Below are 15,458 nucleotides of genomic sequence, written 5' to 3'. Positions count from 1 at the left end.
TGGTGCCAACATCTACCTATGGGGCTTGGGCCAGGGACACCCCCCACACCCACCCTGGGAGGGGGCCTCAGCTGTCCTTTTGTGGCCAGAGGGATTCTCCTGAGGGGGGGCGGGGACGACAAGCATAGAGGTCCCTTTTCCAGACTTGAGGGTCTGGTCCCTGACCCACCTTTGGGGGCCTGCAAGGGAAAAAATGGACAGAGCAGGACCCCGGAGGGAGCACAGAATTTGGGGCCACCACAATCCCGCAATTTCCAGTCTTGCCACCCCATTGTTCCCATGTGGGGGGGGCCCTATATCCAAGGGGGGGCAACTCCTCCCACCTCCCTCTCAATCCCTGCTTTCCCTGCTTTGGGCGGGGAGGGGAGGGCGGCACAGATATTTATTTATTTCCTTTATTTATTTAATTTTTTTTTTTTTTTTTTTTTTTGGAGTAGAGAGTGACAGATGGCGGCGGGTCCCGGGGGAGCCGGCTCTCCCCCAATGCAGACGCATGCCAATCACCGTCTCTCATGTGATAGCTGCTGCCCGTGACGTGCCAAGCCCATATGGCCTGGCATAGAGGCTGGTACCCCGCCTGGTAGAGATGCCACACTCGCTCCGCGGTTCGCATGGCGCTCTGAAGACGCCGGTGCCCGCCGCCTTGAGGAGCCGCTGCCCCCGCTCCCTGAAGATGGGGGAACAATGAAATAAGCGAGAAGATCCCTCTTCTCCCCCCTCTCTCTCTCGCCCCCTCCCCCTCCCCTCCCCTCTCCCCTTGACTCCTCTCCGAGGTAAGTTGTCCGAAAGGCAGCTAGATCTGACCCGCCGGCTGGAGGGGGGCGGCTGCTCCAGCCGACAGAAGGGCCCCGAATGCCCCCTCCCTGGGAGATGCCCCCTCGCGGGGTGGGCGTCGGAGGCGCCCGGGGGTCTCTGTCCCCCAGGGGCTGCGGCTCGGGGGGCCGCGGAGGGAGCCGACTCCGCCGGCGCTGGGCTGGGGGCGGGGAGCGGGACCCTGGAGGGGACCTGAAGAGGCTGAGATGGGACCACCCCGCGGTTGTCTCGGAGGAGCCTGCGACCTTTCCCCGCAGCCAAAAAAGAGAGAGAGAGGGGAGCAAACAAATTCGGATTTTTCCCCCATCGATCCCGAAATACAACGAGATCTGAAAAGCTATGTGGGAGGGAGGCGGTTGGAAGGGAGGAGGGGGGTCCCTGACCGCGGGGGAGACGGACGGGGCTCGCCTTCCCCAGTCTCATCCCCACGCCGGGTCCCTCGTCCCCGGCGCCCGGAGCCGGCCCCGGGAGCTGGGGCGCACGGCTGGAGGAGCCGGTCCTCCCGCCTCCGGAGCCGGGGCTGCGGGGGTGGGGGCCGAGCGGAGGGCGGCGCGCGGCCAAGTTGCAAATTGGATTAGGGAGCGTGGGGGTGAGAGCCGCGGGAGGGGCGGGGGCCGGGCCGAGGGGCCGGGGCCGGGGCCGGGGCCGGGGCCGCGGGCGGCTGTCCCCACCCGCGGCCGCCCAGCCTTCCTCGCCGCCGCGGGAGCGCCGGCTTCCGGGGAGAGCGCGCCGCGTCCCCGGGCGAAGATATCTGCTCCCTAAAGCCCCTGCTGCGTCCCTGGCCAGACCTCGGGAAGCCCCGGGCGTGGGGAGCGGCCCCCCGTTCAGCCGCGGGGCGGAACCGGGGCCCGGCGCCGGGGCCCGGGCCTGAGCCGAGATCCGGGGCGCGCGGGCGGGCGGGCCGGGTCGGGCCGGCTCTGGGCGGGGCAGGCGGAGGAGGTGGGCCCCCAGGGCCCCCTGGAAGGGAGCCTGCCCTAGACTTCGGGGAGCTGGGCTGGGGGAAGGCGTTGTGACCCCAGCGCGCCCCTCACTCTGTGCTATGTCTCCCCTTCCCGCCCGCGGGGCGCCTTCAGGCACCATGCTGACCCGCCTGTTCAGCGAACCCGGTCTCCTCTCCGACGTGCCCAAGTTCGCCAGCTGGGGCGACGGCGACGACGACGAGCCGAGGAGTGACAAGGGCGACGCGCCCCAGCAGCCCCCGCCGCCGCCGGGGCCCGGGGCTCCAGGGCCCGCCCGGGCGGCCAAGCCGGTCCCTCTCCGAGCTGAGGAGGTGCCGGAGGCCGCGCTGGCCGAGGTCAAAGAGGAAGGCGAGCTGGGGGGCGAGGAGGAGGAGGAAGAGGAGGAGGAGGAAGGGCTGGACGAGGCGGAGGGCGAGCGGCCCAAGAAGCGTGGGCCCAAGAAGCGAAAGATGACCAAGGCGCGCCTGGAGCGCTCCAAGCTGCGGCGGCAGAAGGCGAACGCGCGCGAGCGGAACCGCATGCACGACCTGAACGCGGCGCTGGACAACCTGCGCAAGGTGGTGCCCTGCTACTCCAAGACGCAGAAGCTGTCCAAGATCGAGACGCTGCGCCTGGCCAAGAACTACATCTGGGCGCTCTCGGAGATCCTGCGCTCGGGCAAGCGCCCCGACCTGGTGTCCTACGTGCAGACGCTGTGCAAGGGTCTGTCGCAGCCCACCACCAACCTGGTGGCCGGCTGCCTGCAGCTCAACTCCCGCAACTTCCTCACGGAGCAGGGCGCCGACGGCACGGGCCGCTTCCACGGCTCCGGAGGCCCGTTCGCCATGCACCCCTACCCGTACCCGTGCTCGCGCTTGGCGGGCGCTCAGTGCCAGGCGGCGGGCGGCCTGGGCGGCGGCGCGGCGCACGCCCTTCGGACCCACGGCTACTGCGCCGCCTACGAGACTCTGTACGCGGCGGCGGGCGGCGGCGCGAGCCCGGACTACAACAGCTCCGAGTACGAGGGCCCGCTCAGCCCCCCGCTCTGTCTCAACGGCAACTTCTCGCTCAAGCAGGACTCGTCGCCCGACCACGAGAAGAGCTACCACTACTCTATGCACTACTCAGCGCTGCCCGGCTCGCGGCCCACGGGCCACGGGCTGGTCTTCGGCTCGTCCGCGGTGCGCGGGGGCGTCCACTCGGAGAATCTCCTGTCCTACGATATGCACCTTCACCACGACCGGGGCCCCATGTACGAGGAGCTCAACGCGTTTTTCCATAACTGAGACCTCGCGCCCGCCCCTTTCCGTTTCTTTTGCCTTTGCCCGCACCCCCGTCCCCAGCCCCCCGAGCGCACGGGCACCCCCACCTACCCTGGCGCCGGGCGCGGGGTGCGGGCCGCCGGGCCCGCCGCTCTCTCCGGCAGCGAGGTCCTCTTAACAGTGGGTGGCGCTCCCAGGGGCCTCGCTTCCCCCAGGGGACTCGCCTTCTCTCTCCCCAGGGGCTCCCTCCTCCTCTTTCCCAGGGACCCTCCCTCGGGCGCACCCTGGAGACCCCCCACCCTCAATGCTCACTCGGGTTTCCTGTTCCCTTTTCCCGCAGGCCCCGAGGCGTTGGTGAGGGGGCAGCTGAGCTGCGGGATAGTTTTCCCCCTCTCTGAGAAGGAAAAGTAATTATTATTACTTTTAAAACAGACACCGAGCTGCCGAGGCAGAAAGGAGCCGGGCTTCCCCCTTTCCTGAAGCGGGCAGAAGTCAGGGCGCCCGAGCCTGGACCTGGGCCGCCCTCACCCCCAACCCTTAGTCTCAGCGTCTTGTGATTTTAATTTTGGCGGGAGGGAGTGTGGATTGAGAGGAAAGAGAGAAGCCAAGACAATTTGTAACTAGAATCAGTTTTTCCCTTTCCCTTTTTTTAAACAAACAAACAAACATACAAAAAAAAAAAAAAAAGAAAAAAAAAGCTAAGAGGCGACGGAGGCCGAACGCAAAGTCCGGATCGGAGAGAAAACGCAGTAAGAACTTTTAGAAGCAATAAAAGGCAAAAAATACTACTACCAATAATAAAAAGACACAAATATCTATGCAAGGAGGTTCTGACTGAGCCTAGCGGCCCGGCCCGCCCCGGGTGCCCCTCCCGGCCCGGGGTCGCGCCGCCCCAGCGCGGATCTGTGCACTTTGGTGAAGTGGGGCCGGCCCGCCAGCTCCTCCTCCCCAGGTTCTTACAATCAGTGACTCGGAGATTTGGGGCCCCAGTGCCACTGCCCTCCCCCCGCCCCATCCCCGTTGTGCGTCACGCTGTTTTTTAAAAACCTGTTTCCAAATTTGTATGGAATGGCAAACTGTTGGGGGGGTCGGTTTGGGGAGGGAGGGTTTGCATGAGAGACACACACACGCACACCACACCGCACGCACACACGCGCCGGGCGCGGGCGTCCGGGGGCAGGGCGAGGAGAGCTCGGTGGCTTCCCTCCCCGCAGGCACCTGTGCCCCTTCCGGGGGCCGGGGTGGAGGCCGAGACCCGGGGGCAGCCCCGCCCCGCCCCGCCCGACTGTGCCCCGGGGGGCGCCAGCGGCCCAGGAGTGCCGGTGGCTGGAGAAGGGGTTCTTGTCCGAGTTGTCCTCTTGGCTCAGGCTGGCAGGTGGGCAGGGAGAGGGCTGAGGGCTCCTTCTGGAGGCTTCCCAAAAAGGGCAAAAGGACAACCTCTCCCCACCGGGGGCAGGAGACCAGGCATCCAAACACACGGTGCAAAATGCAAACCCACAGGCGACACACCCACACGTTCACCCACACTCACAGCAATGTTACCTTCCTCTTGTATCGAAGATTAAACTCCCGTCGGACACCCGAAGTGCATTGCGTGTTTCTGTTCAGTTTAATGACGATTAATAAATATTTATGTAAATGAGATGCAAAGCCGGACCGGTTTCTCACGGTGGCCTCGTTTCATTCCAGGGATTGAGCTGGGGCTCTGGGTGATGGAGACGGTCAAGTGACTGTGCAGAGGCCAGGTACAGGGACCCTGGACATTCCTGGGTAGGATTCCCACCTTCCCAACCCCCTCATACCCACCCACTGGGCACCGAAACAGCTACACTCGCTGCCCCTCCCAGGCCTTACACAGACACACGCGCCCCCAGCGCAAAGCACTGCACTAATCTCCTTACACTCCTTCAGGTCCCAAACATGCACGGGCACCTCCGTGGAAACAAAATATCTTTTCATCACTGAAAAATGACCGAGTTGGGAGCAGCCTGTTATTTTATAACCCTCTGCCCACTGTTGCAAAAAAACAAGTGTGCAGGAGTAAACAGACAACCGTTTAAGCCAGACAGGGACATTTTTAAATAAAAAAGTTATAAGGTCATAAGGATGAAATATTAATGGAGGAAATCTTTTCAGTCATAAATTTGTGTTTCAGTGGACTCAAGGGAATGGGTCATTTTTAGCCTCAGGGATGTTGATGTTTGTAGGGGTGTTGGTGAGGTTGATGGGACACCCCAGAACTCCATGAGGGTGCCTAAGCCTAGCCACCCACTAGGTAGAGTGGAGCTTGACCTGGCCAGGAGCTTCCCCTGACAGGGCAGTGGGAACCCCACTGGCACCCAGCCTCTTTGCTACCTGATGAAGCTCCTCACAGAGGGAAGTCCCCAACCTAGGGAGGCGGAGGAAGGGCCCCTCAGAGGAGCCTGCCCTGCCCTAGCCGCTTCCCCATCTCAGACAAGGTAACCTCACCATTCCCTTTCTCTGAGCCGCAGGGGAAGAGGCATCTGTGAATTAATTTCCCTGAAAGGATTCCCCCCTCCCAGACACCAGTGCCCACTGGGCCCCTGGAATATTTGGAAAGGGGGCTACATCCTAAAGACCCCCACCCCAAAGCCTGAATAGGCCCAGGAGCACTGGAACCCAACTGTCTCTAATGCTGCTTACTTAAGTTATTTTTTTAAAAACAGTGTTGCTTGTTTTAGGACTGCAATGGAGGCTACAGCGTGGGTATGAGCTTGAGATCAGGCGTGCTAAGGCTTTTAAAGGTTGGATCCAAGATCCCAAAACGACAGCGCCCTGACAAAGGGGGAAAAGGAAAGGCAGCTGGAGACAACCCTACATGCAAAGGAGTGGGTCGGATGATGCTGACCTTCAGCCGGGTGGCTCCCCTAAATGAGCACCCCCAAACCCTCAGTCTCCTGAGCAGAGACGATACCCGCCCTCCTTCACCCCTGGACGGCTGCGGGCGGAGCGGGGCCTGCGCCGGGAGCTGTCCGAGCGCCGGTGCTGACTCCTGCGCAGCCTCGCGCCTGCCCTCGGCGGGGGAGGCCGCGCCCGCGGAGCCCGGGAGCACCGGGGGCACCGAGCCGCGTGAGGCCCGTTCAACGACCTGCCGGGATTCTCAACGGAGGGCTTCCCATTTTCCAGAGAGTTTCACAGTAATTCTTTTAAAAATCCACCGCCTTCTCTGGAATTCTCATAAAATCGCCTCTCGGGAGTGCGGTTAAGAACCGGGCCTTCATCCCCAGAATCTGCCCCTGTCGTTATCCAAAGGGGTCTTACCGACCTCTGAATCACCCCTACTCTTGGGAGAAAGGAGTTGACCCACCTTTCTTCTCCCCCACTTCTTGAGTGGAAGAGAGAGCAAGGGGCACATCCTAGACCCAAATCTGGTCTGCTCGTGGCATGGGGCAAGGCCTGGCAGGGGCAACCGGAGAAAAAAGCAACTCAGCATCCACGCTGAGCCCTGAGTCTTAGCCTGCCCTGGGAGCAAGGTGAACTGAGCTGCTCTCCTGCTCAGCCTGTTTCCCATGACCCTCCAGCATCCGGGTGGCTTGGGGCTAGAAGTAACTGCTCCCTCCACGTGGCTCCCTGGTCAGACCACACAGGCTCCTAAGCTTTGCTCTTGAGGCTACTCCCCACGGCTCAGTTCTGTTTTCAAAGCCTGATTCTGGCTCCTTTTGAGGGATATTGATGACTTTGGAGCCATTGTGTTTGTGGTCACTTCTGGTGGGTGTGGGCACCTGGACCCCTCTTGGGGTGGGGATCCTGAGTACTTGGGCCTTTCCCCAGTTCCTGACCCTTCCCCCGCACTCCCTGCACTCCGGCTGCCCTCTGCCTTCCCACTGCCCTCCTCCCGGCGTTCAACTTCCCCGGCGAGATGGTGAGACGAGCCCGAGAAGAAGATGCGTGCAGACGTGAGGCCCCAAACTCCCCCTCGCGGGCCTTTTTCTCCCACATGCTCTCCGGCTGGTGGGCACACACAGGAGAAGCTCCAGGAACAGAAGGAGGTGGGGGGAGGGTGTAAAGGGGCCGGAGTAGTGGAAGGGAGGGGACTAGGGGGGAAGTCGCGGAAAAGACGCCCTCCTTGCCCCAGCCTGAGCAGCGGGGATCTCCAGGCATGCACCAGCTGGCTCAGCTCCAACCCCTGGGCTGCCGAACTTGACGGCTGGGGCCCGGGGTCTATCCGGAGGGCGCCTTTCCCTTGATCTCCCCACCCCATCTAGAGGCCGGTGTTTGGAAATGACAGGGAAGCAGAGATGTCTCTGAGTCCAGGCCATTTGTCCATCAGGGAGAAAGGGAGGAAAAGTCCCCGCTGTTCCTTCCCTCTCCATCTAACCCCATTCCAGAGATGAATTCCATCATATGCTCTTGACTCCCAGTGAACCCCCAGCTCTGATTTCATCACCCAGAAGTTCAGCCCAATAAATAAACCACTGAGTATGATCCCGGTAAACTGAGCCAGAGGAAGCCCCGACGCTCCCTAGACTCTACTGGGTTGTGTTTCTCTCTCTCCGCCCCCCATTTCCTTTTATGGGAAAGTCCACCAACCTGTGGGTGCAAGGATCTCCCACACAGGTCAGAGATTTCGTTCCCTCTTGGGTGACCTCTGTTTTCTCTTTTCCCCTGGAATCTGTAACCCAAAAGTTGCCTGCTCCTCAGAGGAATCTGTTGATTTGAGGGGACACTGAAACTGAAGGATAGTTCTAGATCCCATAGTTTAGTTGTCAAGGAAAGTGGGAAGAAAGGGACCTGCGGGCCAGGCCTGGCCAGCAATGGCTTCGGCCTCCACTCCCAGGTCCCCCATGTACCACAGGTCAGCCCAGGACTCCTCACCTGACCTGCTCCTAGGAGCTCAAAGGAGAAAGCTTCTGTTTTCCAGGTGTGGGGAGGGGCAGAAAGGCCTGGGCCGTCAAAACAGGGTTCTCAGGCTCTTCTTTGTTTAGAACCAGGGTGCCCAGGCACTGGCCACAGGCCCAGAGGGGAGGGGACCGCCTGGACTGTGAGAAACCTTAAAACCCTGCCCCCCTTCCAAATCCTGAAGCGGCTTCTGTCCTGCATCTTTAAAAATTCTGGACAGTTTTCCTGGGTGAGAAGTGGTAAGAAAGGGCACGGACACCTCAGGAGCGCTGTTCTGCTCTGGTCAACTTTCTCCATCCTAAAGCACTGAGAGAGAGAGGAGCGCCCTGCCAACCCCGAGAAGCAGGAGAGCAACGGGTTTCTGGGGGCCTCAGCCCCCCAGTGCGGGGCGGGGAAACTGGGGCGCCGGTGGGAGAGGGTGAGGAAACCCCTAGGTGCTGGCTGTGCCAAGGGAGCTGAGGCATTGCGCTGGGTGGAGAAGCTGCCCAGATGTGCGCCGGGTGTGGTTCTGGCGCTGCCAACTCAACTCGCCTGCCAGCTCCAGCGCAGAAGCGCAGCCAACTCGCCTGCCAGCCCCAGCGCAGAAGCGCAGCTCGGTCTCCCCGGACAGGCTGGGGCCGCAGGTTCCACAGCCGGAGTGTGTGCGTGGTGTTCGGTTACTCGAATCTTTCTCTCGGCCTCGCTCCACCTCGGTCCGCGTCTCCTTCCTCTTTTCGGAATTAATTGAATTAGGAACCGGTCTTTCCGGGACCATTCAGCCTCTCGCCGGAGGCTGCGCTGGCCCGGAGGAGGCCAAGGCTGCGAGGTCAGGTCCCGCCAGGGCAGAGGGAGCCCTCAAGTCTTTTCGGGGACCCGCATGCCAGTTCCTACCCTCAGCCAAGTGTTCGCCAAGGGCACAGCTGGGCGGGGTCTGGGCAGTCCGCCCGGTTTGGGACATCTGTTCTCGCCAGAGTCGCATTAAAGGCGAGGGATGGGGGTGGGGGCGCAGATCCAGCCCCTGGGTCCCAAGCGGACGCCTGCCCTCTCGACCGCAGGCGGGGGCAGCAGGGGACATGGGACTCGACTACTTTTTTCTTGCCCCTTGGGGAAAAGAGAGAATAGGTGTGGGGCGAGTGGGGTTTTCTCTCTTGCCCTCATCTCTCCCGCTCCCCAATCAGGTGCCACATGGGGCCTCGCTCCTGGAGGGCAACAGGGTGCCCCTGCCCGGCGGGAGCTGCCTGGGAGCCCCCGGAGGCGCCGGCGCGGGGATCCGCGGAGGCCGCGGGCCGGCGGGAGGAGGAGCGGTCCCGCTTGCGGCGAACTCGCGCGCGGGGCTCCGAAGCCCGGGCGGGCGCCGCGCAGGGGGAGGGCTGAAACAGCTCAATTAAAACGCCGAAAACGTTTGGGTTTATATTTGGGGAAGGGCGGTGCTTTAAAAAAAAAAAAAAAAGTCTGAGAAGAACCACAAACCCCCTAAGCAAAAACCAAACCCAGACCCTTAACTACTGATCATTTTGTTACAAATCAGAAAAATCTCTCAGACGGTTCTCCCTTGGTGCCGCCGCGAAACGGCTCCCGCCTGGCCAAGCCCGGCGCCCGGACACCCCTACGCCACCTCAGCGCCCTGGCGCGGAGCCCAGGTCGCCCCCTGCCCACCCTTCGCTCGCGCGTTGGTGCCAGTCTGTGCCACTCAGCCGGTGCCCGGTGCCCGGTGCCAGGCGCGGGGGGAAGGCGGGGAGGAGCCGAAGCTCCAGCTTAAATTCCATGGCATCTGTTCATTATTACACAGTGAGGATTTTTATATGGACAGCTAAATTAAAGACAGATTTTTGCCAGAATTGCAGATCCCATAAAAATGATGACACAGGATGGGGGCTTTTTCTAAAAAAAAAAAAAAAAAAGAAGAAAAAGAAAAAGAAAAAATAAGATTAAAAAACTCAGCCCAACAATCCACAACCCAAAGCCCTCTGTGCCCCTCTCCTCCGACACTGGCGCCTGTCTGCCCCCTTTGCCCGCCTCTTCCCTTCCACCAGCAGGGCTGCCCAGGGACACCAAACCCCAGCGGCGCCTCATGCCCAGCCCGCTCACAGATGCCCGGTGACCAGCCAGCTCGCTGCGCAGCCCCGGGGCGCCGCGGCCAGGTCAGGTGTGCGGGTCAGGCTGGGAGCTGCAGCTGGGCGGGAGCCGGGAAGGGCCAGGAGTCAGGCGGCCTGACCTTTTCGCATTCGGAATTCAAAGGGCACCGCTGCGCTTCTGGCTGGTTGCCAAGGCTGGGGACAGCTGGCGAGGACCAGGCTTGCGGGGCTCTCCATTCTGGGGTACCGGACAACACCCACTTTCCTCTCTGACGGAGAGGGTGATACAAGCGTTGGACGCTGGGCACAGTTTGCCCAGGTGTGGGAGTTCTGGAATTTCAAATTTCTGAGAGTCTAGAGCCCTGGCACCTGCACCTTGGTGGCATCCTGGGACTTGCAGGGATTTGCGGATTCTGGATCCTGTGTGAGGGAGCAGACCTCCCAGAGTTTGGTGGCTCTGGTTGCAACGGCTCAAACTTGAAGTTCAGGGATGGTGTTGTGGGGCTGCGGGTGTGTGTGTGTGGGGGGGGGCTGTAAAAGTCTGGGCAAGCAACCAGGGGAAGGCCCTTACCACGCTCAGGGGTTCAGACATGTCCCCCCAAATTAGTGGCAGCCTCTCTTATTTTTCTTTCATTAATTTTTTTCCAGGGGAGAAAAAGAAATACCCGTGGAGCTCTGCGTCCTCTAGACAATTGCTCTGTCTGTGTCTGTGTCTGTCTGTAACTCTGTCTGTGTGGCTGTCTGCTCATCTCCCTCAGATTCGGAGCTGACAGAATTCATATCAGAAGAGTGAACGCAGGGACATCTGTGTTCGGAATGACTGTGCCTACTCGAACCTGCCAATCGCTCCTGGCACGCGCTGGGTAACAAATGCCTGTTACCTCGGAATGCTGGCGGTGGGGGTGGTGGGGGGGAGGGCGCCTGGCACCACCCCTGCTGCCGAGCCCTGCCAAGTCCCCCTCCTGCCCTCAGCCCCCTTCCCCGAGTTGGGGGTCCACGGAATTGGATTGTTCATTAATTAGCAGTGATTAGAAAATTTGGGTGTCTCTCAGCCCGGGAGACTTGGTATCCTCGGCCTCCCTAATCTCGATCCCCTCTCCCCTCCTGCCCCCCCCTTCCCGGATTAACTCGGGGTTTCTAGGGAGAGAAGGCAGGCGGCCAGTTGGGGGTGGGTGGCTCGCGGAATGCAGAGGAAGGGGTCTCTGGAGCGAAGAATTCCGCCGAAGTTGCCAGGAGGAGTTTCTGTGGCGAAGTGTGAGGGTCTGAGCGGAGGGTTCGCGTAGACGCGTCTGCAGGCTGGGTCGTGGGGCGGGACGGACCCGGAGAGGGGCAGAGACCCGAGATCTCGGGCGCGGAAACCAGACAGGGCTGAGGAGATGCCCAAGGAGGCCAGGAGGGAGCGGAGAAGGCGAGAGTCCGGGGGCGCCCACCCGGTTCTCCCGGCGCCCAAGCCTCGGGATTGGGCCCATCCCGGGGCCTCCCCCGCCTCCCGGCCCGGCGCGCTCCCAGATCCATCAGCCGGTTCCGCCGTCGGAGACGGGCGAGGGGAGCGCGCCACGCCGCAGCCAGTGCCAGCTGGGGGGGGGAGGGGGCTACTGCGAGGAGGGGCGGGGAGCACATCTAAAATTCCGAGACATCTGTTCACCCGGGGAGGAGATACCGGGCGCAAGAAGGCTGGGCGCCCCCACCCCGCTGGCTCTGCCCGCAGTTCGGGGGGCGGGACTCCCGCACCCCTCCCCCCCATTCCCCTTCGCACAGCCACCGGCGCCGGCGGGCAGAGCCGGGAGGAGGGGGCGCCGAGCGTGGGGTGGGGTTTGGGGTGTGGGATTCAGGACCTGCTGTCCTGCTGGAGGCTCCTCAGGAGGGGAGAAGCGGGGCTCAGAGGAGGGGAGTGTAGAGCAGGGACCCCGAAAAGGAGGGTGTGGAGGGATGTCTGTCAGAGTAGAGCGCCCCGGAGCACCCGCGGAGAACCCCCACACGTGCACACACACTGACTCCACGGTCACACACGCTCAGACAGGGGCCCTCCCATTCCTGGGAGCACACAACCCGCACCCCTCACACGCAGGCACCTGTTCATCAAGCAGTTTTACTGGAGGCGCGGTCTGCGCGGCGCCGCGCCGCGTCCGGGGAGGTTCCTTCCCACCCGCCCGGAGCTGCGAGCGCATCGCGGGGCCGAGCGCAGGGGCGCACGCACCGCCCTCCCGGCCACAGGCTCTGCCCTTCACGGGCGGGGGCCGCGGGGAGGGAGCTCCCGTAGCAACGCCAACCTCACTCCTCTGGAAACGCACAGGGCCTCGGAGCCCCAACAGGGGGCTCTGAACCCACTGCCAGCCACTCCTCACCTTCTCAACTACTCCCTGTGGCAGGAGCCCCCGCGCCCAGGTTTGGCCATCCCCCCTTCCCACCAAGCCTCCATGACCGCCTCTCTTTCCTGTGCCCTGGCTTGGCACCTGCCCCCCCACCACCACCAGGGCTGCCCTAGCTGGGCCGACAGAGGCCAGGCCTCTCAGCTGGGAGATGTCCATGTGGTTGCTACTTAAAAACTGATTTATGAGGCCGTGGCGGCTGCGGAGGCTTGGCCTGCGGTCCTGGTAGTAATCAAGGGCATATGCCCATCTCGCCTGGCACTGCCCAGCTTGTGAGCCCAGCCCTGGCCTCTGCTCCCCTGCTGGGAAGTGAGAGGCAGGAAAGGTACCAAGTCTCCTTTCTCTTGGAGCCATTTCTCTCTTCCTCCACTCTCTTCCTTTCCCTCCTCCTCCTCTTCTTCCCTTTCCTCTCCCCCCCCCTTCATTCCTCCTTCCCTCCCTCCCTCCCTTTCTCTTCCTTTTCTCCCAAGTGGCACGGACCAGCCTGTGTGCCGGGCTGGCGCTCACAGCTGCAGCCCATCTGCTATGATTGAATGGTGACAGTGATGAGACAGGAGCTGGGGGGAATGGGAGGGCACGGGGCTGCCCTGCCACCCCTCACCCCTCCTGCGCCAGCCCCCACACGCTGCCTTGACCTCCAGACCGAGACCATTCGTTCTGCCTGTGCAGGGTGGGGCCACCCCACCCCTCTCAGTAGTGAGGGAATTCCTTTCCTCCCAGCTAGATTCCTGAGAAGGAACAGGACGGGAAAGGAGCAGAAGGACAGGTAGAAAGGGGGCAGGGGTCATAGTTGGGAGAACAGTCTAGAAGGAATGACCCTCATGTCCACTCCCGTACTGATCAGGGTGGAGCACTGAGGCTCCAGTCTGGGCTGGGAGGCGCGGATGCAGGTCCAGGGATTCAGCCTTTGCAGGAATCCAGGAAAACACCCCTGACAGCCCCTGGTGGGTGCCTTGCTCCCTAGGCCCTGTTGCTTTCCTTTACCATGGGTTCCCCTCCGTACTCCAGAAAAGAAGGTCCATTAAACATGAAGAAGCAGTTCCCAGCTGGTCCCAGTGCAAGACCAAGACCCAACAACATGGAAGCTAACATGTATTTGGAGCCCATTAGGCATCAGTAACTGACTTAAGCATTTACATAAGTTGATAATCACCTTGACCGCCCCATGAAGTTGGGACTTTCATTCCACTGCAGACAAGGACACTGGGACACATATACCCAGCTCGCGTCCTAGGCTTTAGGCTTGGCTTCTTCTCTCTTGGTATAAAAAGAGAGAAATTTTTTAATAGATCCAGCATCCTTCCTTTCCTACTGACGCCACTCTTCCGCCTCTCTTCTCCTGTGCCCGCTCCTCACCCTGGGGCAACCCAGTACCTACTCCCCACCCAGCACCCACACGCGGGGCTTCCTCTTCCTGCTGCTGCCCACATACAAATAGGTGGAGACATCCCCCAAAGGCACCCACTCTTCCCGCCCCACCCATGAGGGAACCATGTGCACAGACTTGACTACAGCTGACCCCCCCTTCTTTGCGAGGGCAGCTGCTGGCCCCTAGGGTCTTTCTGCCTGAAGCTCTGGGTGCAGGATGTTATTTTGAACAGCTGGGGGACCGGGCTGGGCTTCCAGTCTAATCTGGGCCCCACGAAAGGTCAAGGGAAGGAATTTGCTGCACCTGGCATATTTCCCCTCACCTTTCCCTGGACACTGAAGTCTGTCTGGGCCACTCATGCCCTCTTGCTCCTGCCATCTGCGCCTCCACTCTCCTTCCTCTTTCTCCAAATGCCCTCCTCGCCCCTTCCTTCTTTCATTCATCTTCACAATTCTCTCCCACCCCCGTTCTGTTCTCTCTCAGCTTCCCCTTTATCCTCTCTTGCCTAGTTATATGACAAGCCCTTTGGTCCTTGAACCGCCCCCCCCCCCCCAAGGAGTGTAGGTTTGACTCATGTTCCATAAAGTTCACAACGAAGGGGCTGATGGTGGGGGAGCCATTCATACTAGGCAACCCCACCTGAGGGAAGCTTTCATCTCAAGAGAAGGAGATAGGAACCCGTAATCCAATCCTATGGGTAAGAATTAGTCAGTCACTAAATCCCCGCAATCCCCAGAACAAATCCAGATCAACATTGCTGTGCACTTGTCCAACACAAATTGGGATAAGAAATCAGATGGGGAGCTATTTGCAGGCTCATGACAGGCCTTTCCTGGGGTCTGTCTTCTTCCCCTACTATTTTGAGGTCCTCCTGGACAAGGAGGCACCCGAAAAGGGACAACTGGAGGCCAACAGGAGCCACACATCCAGGATCCCTCACCTGCCATGGCACCCTTACCAAACTCTTCCCATTTTTGGCCCTGAAGGGCAAAGATGGATCAATCCTTGGCCCTGAGCCTGTTCTTTGGCAGGGATGGGGGAGGCTGAGATGATCTTCCATCCGCACCTCCCAGTGTTCCCCTCGGTATCCTCTCAGGTCCCTGTCTCTGTCCCTCTCTCCACTCCCCTCCTTTCTCTGGAAATTTCTCCCTCCCTTCTCTTCTCTCTCCTCCATTCCTTCTTTCTTACCCACCCCCTAGCCCAGGGCTCAACCTGCTGTAAGGAGTATGGACAGGTTTCATCACCCCAAAAGGTACCCCTGGTGGGTTTGCCTAAGGGACTGGGTAGGAGCCTAAGGGACTGGGTGGGAGCCTAAGGGACTGGGTGGGAGCCTAAGGGACTGGGTGGAAGCCTAACAGCCCTGCTCCTGCCGGGATCTGTGCAAGCGGTGCCTGCCCGTGAGTTTCTCGGGCGTGCTAATACCGTGCGAGTGTGTATGTGAGTGTACTGAGCCGGCGTGCCTGTGCCTGTGCCTCTCTGGGGCACAGCCTGTGGGCGTCTCCAGTTGCATCTGTGTGTTTGTGTCTGTCTGTGCCGTGTCCCTGCCTGCTCCCTGTGTCCCTGGCTGAGAAAGGGGACAGGATGGGGACGCTCCGTTCTGGAGGTGGGGGAGGCAGCGGGTGGCTTAGTATCCCAGCCGGGCCTGGGGGCGTCATCCTTGCCCAGACGCGCCAGGCACCATGTGGCATGTGTGCCAGCCGGCACAGGCTGAGGGCATGCTGCCCGGCATGGGAGGAGGTGGGGGGATGCAGGGAGGTGGAGACAGGCGAGGAGAGGTGGGGAGCTGAGCTCAG

General features: G+C 61.2%; 1 protein-coding gene across 1 annotated transcript; it reads left to right on the top strand.

Moving 5' to 3' along the window:
* Window positions 1–1,876: 1,876 nt before the first annotated feature.
* NEUROD2 (neuronal differentiation 2) lies at window positions 1,877–3,658 on the top strand. The gene has a single exon (XM_081161724.1). The coding sequence runs from the start codon at window positions 1,892–1,894 to the stop codon at window positions 3,035–3,037; it is 1,146 nt and encodes a 381-aa protein (XP_081017850.1). The 5' UTR covers window positions 1,877–1,891; the 3' UTR covers window positions 3,038–3,658.
* Window positions 3,659–15,458: the final 11,800 nt, after the last annotated feature.

Source organism: Miniopterus schreibersii (assembly GCF_964146895.1).
Source record: "Miniopterus schreibersii genome assembly, chromosome: 16".
NCBI classification, from domain to species: Eukaryota; Metazoa; Chordata; class Mammalia; order Chiroptera; family Miniopteridae; genus Miniopterus; species Miniopterus schreibersii.
This window is presented reverse-complemented; position numbering and strand designations above follow the sequence as displayed.

Coding starts and splice junctions, on each gene's coding strand:
- NEUROD2 (XM_081161724.1), top strand. CDS start 1,892: ATGCTGACCCGCCTGTTCAGCGAACCCGGTCTCCTCTCCGACGTGCCC.